The 8,090-nt window shown below is 41.0% G+C and overlaps 1 protein-coding gene across 1 annotated transcript; it reads left to right on the top strand.

Moving 5' to 3' along the window:
- The first annotated feature begins 593 nt into the window (after positions 1-593).
- LOC138055769 (neuropeptide FF receptor 1-like) lies at positions 594-6,049 on the top strand. Its single transcript, XM_068901642.1, has 3 exons — positions 594-1,009; positions 5,062-5,353; positions 5,561-6,049. The coding sequence occupies exons 1-3, from the start codon at positions 594-596 to the stop codon at positions 6,047-6,049; spliced, it is 1,197 nt and encodes a 398-aa protein (XP_068757743.1).
- The last annotated feature ends 2,041 nt before the right edge of the window (positions 6,050-8,090 follow it).

Raw genomic sequence — 8,090 nt, 5'->3', positions numbered from 1 at the left:
ATTCTCCAAACGAAGCAACAAAAATCATTCATTTAGCGGGCGTGTGAGACCAAAATGCAGACCCAATCCCTGACTTCTCACCTTACGTATTCAATCAATCATCAACTTTGTGGAATCAAATTATGATCCCTAATATTGGAAAGAAAAATAACTTAAATTAACTTAAATCACTAATCCCCTTATCAAAGGCCAACCAGGATCTCTTTGATACGGATGTACAATCTTGGACAAAATAGATGGGGAATCTATACTCCCCTTCCCACCCCCCCCCCCCCCCAAATCAAGGATCGGAAAATGGCGCGTTTTGCCTTTTGCGCGGCTTCATCCTTGCTTTGGGAGGGGGGGGGGAGAATGGGGGTTTCCTGTTCCATTTTATTCTGTCCAAGATTGTAGCTTTGACGCCGAGTTAATTAGTAGCAGATGTGACCTCGGGGTATCATTTTTGTATACGATGACAGTCATATACTATATGCAAAGTGAAGAATTTTGTTCAGTCAATTTTCTCTTGTTGCCTTCGTCTACAATAGAGGTCGACCCGATGATCTGCATGGACTTTCACTTGATTCAATTCGGAAATTGTTAGCTAGTCCAAAATGAACGCCAGTACAAGCTTGAACCAGCAGGGACCGTCTTTCTCGACAAATAGGTCTTCGTTAATTACTGTCAGTTCCACCCCTGACACTTTATCAAGTGAGTCGGCAGAATTCAAAACCTTAAAACTGTTTTTCTATTGCATTATTTTAACGCTTAGCTCCATCGGCAATGGCCTGGTGTTCTACTTGATCTGTCACAATCGTCGACTCCGTCAAACGGCGTCAAACATACTTTTGTTGAACCTAAGCGCGTGCGATTTCCTTACTCCACTCCTAAGTATCCCATTTGACTTAGTGCTCGAGGAGCGGGGATATCTATGGCCTTACGGAGAGTTTTTGTGCCACGTTCTGTGGCCGGCGTCAACGCTAACCGCCACCGCATCATCTCTCACACTAGCAGGGATATCTTTGGATAGGTAAGTAACTCATTTAAGTATAAAAAATTTCGTTATACTACTATCACAAAATTAACTTTATCGGTATTTAACATTCCCTCGAATCGACCACCCGCTAGATGGTTTGACAACTCAATGGATGACAAAAGTAAATATTTTGAGCCAGAACCGATACAACGTACATTACTAAATAATCAAGTCTACGTTGTATCGGCTCCTAGCTTAAAATATTTACTTTTTTAACTTGTAATTATAATCACGCCGATCAGATCAAGCCAGTTGATCCAGCGAGCACCGGCAGGAATATTGTCCACGGCTGCTTGCTTAATAAAAACTCTGGAATCAGTGGCAACATTTGCAACGCAATCGCATGTTCTCGGCTTCCGACTTCCGGCGGTGCCTCTACTTTTTCTTTCTGTCTTCTTTGCCTGCCAAGTCACTCGCTTACCTGCGATAACTTGAACCACACTCTTCGAAATTAGAGAGATTCTACATCTCGTTTTACGGCAAACTGCAAAGGTCGGACTAAACTTGAATTTGCATTTCTTGCCCGCTCCAGTTTCCCGTTTTCCGTTTAAACGTATGCTAAATCTCTTTATATTAGCAGCATATCCGCGGTTGAGTACACGACATTTCATATGTGATCTCCCTCCCACACATTCACCTCTTGCGATGTCTTTTATAATCAACATTCCATTGTGGAAATCTAACAGCATGACAAATCTGTGCGGATCTTGTAGGTCTGCATTAAAAACTCGTACAATTGATTCGAAAACAAAGACTGTTTTTTAAATACGATGATTTTGGTTCGTTAGGCGTAACTCGAAACACCCTGCTTGCAGGGCATGTAAAATTCACCGAAGGATCGAGCAAGAGAGCGTCTTCTTTTCTCATCGAGTTAAGAAGGTCTCAAATGGCCCCGGTGAACTCAGCTTTACTTATTGAATTCTTTTTATTTTTATTATCTTTTAAATAAAATCGGAAACTGCGACCTAAAGCTTCCACTGGTTTGAATCTCCCGGCCATGTGTTATGTGTTGAACCCTTTAGATTAAGGGGGCACTGTCACGGGGGGGACTACCATATAAAGGGGGGAGGGATTCTAGTCGGAAATTTTAAATTAAACCCCTAAAGGAGACCAATCTGGGCGTGGCCCAGGCTTTTTTTGACCCCTAAAAGAGGCCTTTTTTCAGGTTATATGAATCAGTCAAGTAAATAAAAAGACTAAATGAGCGTAGAAAATATACACATTTATATTTTGTAGCACGGAACCCTAAAGGAGATCTTCACCGCTACATATGATGGCGTTTTTCCCAGAACAGCTTAAGTGAGACCAAAATCCAAAATTTACACCCCTAACCGAGACGACGAGCATCCCTCCCCTTTTTATATGGAAGTCCCCCCCCCCCCCCACCCACCCGGGGGCACTGTCATGCAATCTTTGCCGTTTTTAGGTCAAAACTGGGTAAAAATCTAAATTAGTACTTTAATTAGGTCACACGTACAACATTCCCGACAAACCACTGAAAAGATATGAAATGTATTTATGGCACAAAGAGCTGTTCGTATTAAATTTTTGGCGACTTTCTGAAGACTTCGTTTCCAAACTTGACTTTTTTCAAGTTTCAATCCATTTCCATCCTCTTCATCCTTGGCCACAAACAACAAAGAATAGCTTCAGTGGACTTCAAAGGTTATTGGTAACAAAACTATAGCATTATATTTTGGTCTTCTTTGACGCAAAGACGCTTTTTAGTGTTTTGAAGTTTGACTAAAATATTGTGACACGGCCCCTTTAAGGCTAGGGAACTAGTTAAATATAAATTTTATGGGTCACTGCTACTGTACATGGATCAATAAGAACGCTAAGAAGAGTGTACGCTTTAATTGATTATTTAAGTTAAATTTTGAAAATATTAAATCTAAGCCGAACGTGTGACGATCTAGAAATGCAACTATTACTTCTTTATAGCTGCGAAACTTTAAATTCACTCACAGTTGGAGAGGGAATGTGCATAAAATGATAAAAACCTTAACAATTCTGGCCAAAACAGGAGGATTTGTTTTAATATGATGCTAGAGCGGTTTTCAGTTGAGTGTCGAAAGTAATTAGCGAATTGCTTTGGTTTTGTATTGCCTCAATCAGTGATTGGTTCGCGCCACTTTTTCAACCAATCAAAAGGGAAACCAAAACCAATCATGGCTCGCGCGTGCACATTTTCCCGCGCTTTGTGTTGGCTACGTGTAATTACTTCGAGTTTTGATTGGTTTACTGGATTGTATCTGCCCTTTTTGATTGGCCAAAGTAATCTTTGGTTTTGGTTTTACGAGACTCGATTGAAACTCGCTCTATGCATATGTATATTGCTAACACAGGAATCATGGAGCTCGTTTTCGGTGAATTGGAAAAAAACACATCCGTTGGCTACTTCATTTTGCACAAAATTCTTGCTTTTTTTTCATTCCAGAGGCCGTTCTTCCATTTGAACCTCCAACCAAAGCTTTATATTCGTGTCATTTGACATGTAACCCAATAGCAATTGACACCCAATGATCACATGTAACATGCAACATATTACTTTCAAAGGAATTTCTTGCCTTCTTAAGGGCCTACTGACATGTGTTTTTTGGGGTGTGTTGCTAAGGATGTAATGGTTAAGTAATTTGAGAGACTTTTGTAAACCAATGCCCCTTCATATGACGTCATCGTGCCACGCCCATGGTCACGTGACCAATAAGAGAAAACTCTAAATTTGTCTACGTGCTACACAATTTGGGTATATAATCAGCGGTATGATAATTTGTATTCGTTTATGCATCCAGCCAAGCATGGTTTTCTTTAAATTAATTCAATTTAAAGACCGCCGGAAATTTTGCTTTTTCTCAAACCGGAAGTCAGTTGATCCGAGAACGAGCGCGAGGAAGGGCGAGGAAAAACCTTCGATGCAAACAACTGTTCTCTTGGTGATTTTTGATTGTGAGTGGGTTTTCTGGTCAGCTCACGATATGATGACGTCAGTCACCGGAAGTAACATTTCACTTCCTTAGCAGCTCGCGAAAAATCCGTCTGTGAGTCCTTATATAACATGACAACGAGAGAGCACTGACCATACAAACGTTAAAAAACATTGCTGTCCTACTTGAGGCCGCCTTTCGGAGAGTAACATTAATAACAACCACTGGCCATGGAGATATGCTCATCTCAGTTAAGTTCTGATTCTGCGCAAAAAGATTTAACAATTGGCTAGCTCAAAGTTATTCTTGTTGCTGACCAAAGTTATCGCTGCTTCTTGGGACAAGATGGCACTGTATCCATGGTCTTCCCGGAGATTAGCGCATTCAAAATGGCGGGCACGACTGGGAAACATGGTCTTTCCTGCCTCGTCCACCATTTCGAATGCTTAGCCGGAGAGACTCTGGGAACGAAGCTGAGGACAAAAACTTTTCCCTGCGATATGCTTCCTACCTTACGCATACGCAGACCCATATCACCAACGCAACGGCAGCCATGTTGTGTAAAGACATTCTATACAACAGCACGAACGGGAATAATTCGCTACTTTTCCTCTGGTGCTGATCAGGGTAAACGAGGTTTTCCATATTATAGTGGATCAAGAGAAAATAAAGAAGCGGTGAAGGAGAGTTTGATGTGGGGCCAGAATTGTGAATTTCGCGAAAGTTATTTTTAGGCGCGGAAGTTGCATAACTACATATAGCATGACGTTTAATGGCTTAACGCGTGATTGACATGATTGTTTAATGGCGCCAAAAGCTTAATGTTTTCTGAATTACAAACTCTCTCTTGCACACTGAGACATTGTTTGATTTTACGCTTGCACATTCATTCGCATGTTAATACCTGCACCTCTTATTTCTTATACTGCACGCTCACGAGAATCTTTTAAAGAGAAGGAGGTGGGCCGCACGGTAAGAAGAAGAAGAAGAAGAAGAAGAGTGAGCCCACTGAAGGTGTCGAGCTAGAATCTTCTTAGCGCTTCTTCTTAGAACCCTTATTTTCTGCTGTGTAGATTGAACCTTTATGGACTCAAGAGATCTTTTTTTATTTTTGGACAGATTCCGTCTCCTCATGCACCCATTTACCCCAAGACTTACGAAGAGGCAAGTCAAATTTCTAATAAGCAGCATCCACGTCCTGTCGCTTTCCATTATTGTTCCCTATATCATGTTCCTTAAACTCCAAGATAACGAATGCCTCGAACAGTGGCCTAAGCTGTGGTACAGACAAGCCTACACACTGGTGTTATTCATGACACAGTATGCATTGCCTCTCTCGTTTATGGCAACGGTGTACGCTCTCGCCTTGATTAAGCTTTACAACGTAACAAGCAATGCATCTCCGATGCGAGTTGCAAGACCTCAACAGTGTTCGGATAGTTCACGAAAGGTTTCCGTCAGCTCTCAGAAAGTCTCGGTCACTTCACGGAAGTTCTCCGTCAGTTCTCGGGAAGTTTTCTTCAATTCTCGAAAGGTCTCTGAAAGTTCACGAAAGGTCTCCGACAGTTCTCGGGAAGTGGCCGTCAAATCTCGAAAACTTTCGGTCATCTCTCGGAAGGTCTCCAGTACTTCTCAATTCGCCAACGAGACGAACAGCGATCTTTGCGGGAAAGAAGCTCGAATTCGTCGGCTGAGTTCACGAGTGGCATACAACATAAAGCACGGATGCGAAATTGATTCCAACGTACGTGTCACAAAGTTGTTTATCGCCATTGTGGGAATTTTCGCTATTTTTATGCTTCCTAATCAAGTGGTATGGCTGTGGATTGATTTTGGAAATGGATTACAGCATAGTCGATTAAACACCATCAAGATTATCTGCTGGCTCTTTACCTATACAAACTGTATTTGCAATCCTTTCATTTTTATAACTTTCTTTAAAGATTTCAGGTCAGAAATAATTGCATTGACAAAGAGAATTTGGAAAAGATCTACTGTCCGTTTTAGTATTTCCAGATGGAACACAAATAAAAGCGAGACGATCCAATCGGCATCTCCAATCAACATCCTCTCCACTCTAGAGGAAAATGAGAGTGGCATAATTTAGCGGATTCCCAACTCTTTGGTTTTCCATTCAGAAGCTATTCCGTCTCAGCCAAAAAATTTTTTAGGAGTTTCTCTTGTGCCTTTTCCCGCGCTTTTAGCAAGTTGCTTGTATAGGCCTTTTTCGATATATTAAAATTCAGCTTGAAAGCGAAAGTTAGAGAACAAAGACAAAGGAAAGTGGATGATATGTAAATATTTTTCACATTCATTCCCACGCGTTTCTATTGTTTTTGTCCTCTCTGCCTCACTATCAAGCTGAATATTGATATTTCGAAAATGGCCTATTCAAATCGCTTTGAGTTCTGATTGGGTCAATGTTTGTTGTGTGATTGGTCAAAGAGACTATCGAATAGACGCCTGTTAATCCGGGCCTTCCTTAAACCACTTCATAATTACCTCAAAGTTATGCAGTCGGGGAAACATTGAGATTCTCGGGGAACCGGAAAAAATTAAATGTTTCCCTCGGGGCCAGTCGTTAAGTGATTTGTTATATAGCACAAAAAGAAAAAAAACGACCGATGGCAACAGCAACGGCAGTCGTTGGTCAACATTCGCGGGTAACAGTGCACTGGTCCTCTGACGTCATAGATTTTGCACTGTTGCCCGCTCAGAGACTTTTGGCGCGAAACAGTTATTGTTAGGTGTCATGTGACCTCGAAGTAACCAATGAGAGCGAGCGCTCCTGGGGGAGAAACTCAGCTATATAACAATATGTCATTTCTTTAATTTTTAAGACACCTTGTTTTACTATGACTACTGTAAATTACAAAACATTACAAATGGCTACAAACGTTAAAATATTCGGTCAACACAATCCTATAAAGCTGCCAACACAACGGTGCTACATGATGCAATTCAGCGTACATCATAACATTTCTCTCTTAAAATACTTAAGCTTATTGAGGTCATTAAGTCATGGCCGAGCACGATCATGGCTCTAGCAGTCGTAGTGGATAGAAATCAACTTGAAATAAATCAAATGAAATGTCCCTTTTTAAGGACGGTGCCTACTATTGTCATTGCGCATACGTTCTACGCATCTCCAGATACTCGGATTTCCTATCGCAGATGCTTACTAATACAGGGATATTTTTGTGCGCTTTAAAACTATCCAGAGAAAGTACATCTTAGTAAGTACTCTTGGTATTAAAAAAGAAAATTGGGCTAACCATGCATTTTTGAGAGATAATTAAGTTTCAATATTTTAAAGCTCTTTACAATAAATTATTCATGAATTATATATCTTAGAAAAATGCGTGGTTACCCCCAATTTTCTTTTTGGAATTCAACAACCCTTGTTAAGATCTAGATTTCCTGCACAATCACACACCGGGGCAAAAATATCTTTAATTAGTAGGCACCGTCCTTAATGAGAGGAGAGAGGAGAGGAAAGCCGAGAATTCGGAAAATACATCTTGAGCTGATTTGTGAACCAATGAACTTTTCTGTAAGTGTAGATATGTCCAAAAATGCACACGCTAAGGTGCGCGACGATTGAGTGTCCCATTGCTCTTGGTGTCTTTAAAGGGGAAATTTAGTTGAAGTAAACGAAAAATAGGAATTAGGGAGCTTAAGCAACGGCGACGAGAACGTTATCTCAAATTATAAATTCACGTTATTGTGATCACTTCTATTTCCACCTTTTTAATATGACAAGGGTGCGGTAGTTCCTCAAAAATGACACTGGTCGGACTGAACGGCGCTTAATTTAATTAGTACTGACGTTCTTGATAAGGCCGTTTCTACGAGAGAAAATAAGCCGTGGCTTACATAAGACGCGAACACCTCGTACAAATGGTACAAAATCTACGTTCACGGCTTTCTCAACCCGCGGCTTATCCTGGCCTGGGAGTTTATACTGGTATAAATAGTTCCTTTCGCGTATTATGTACGCCGCGGCCTGAGTAAGCCGCGGCTTATTTTCTCTCGTATAATTAAACGGCCCTAATAACACCTCAAATGTGGCTATTTCACGTTTTTGTATTGCAGATGGCAGCAAAGAACTGGACAAAAGTGAAAAACGCACGTGCAGGGCGTGCAAA

This window comes from Montipora capricornis, chromosome 7 (assembly GCF_036669925.1).
Source record: "Montipora capricornis isolate CH-2021 chromosome 7, ASM3666992v2, whole genome shotgun sequence".
NCBI classification, from domain to species: domain Eukaryota; kingdom Metazoa; phylum Cnidaria; class Anthozoa; order Scleractinia; family Acroporidae; genus Montipora; species Montipora capricornis.
Note: the sequence above shows the minus strand (reverse complement) of the source record. Positions and strands in the feature narration are given on the sequence as shown.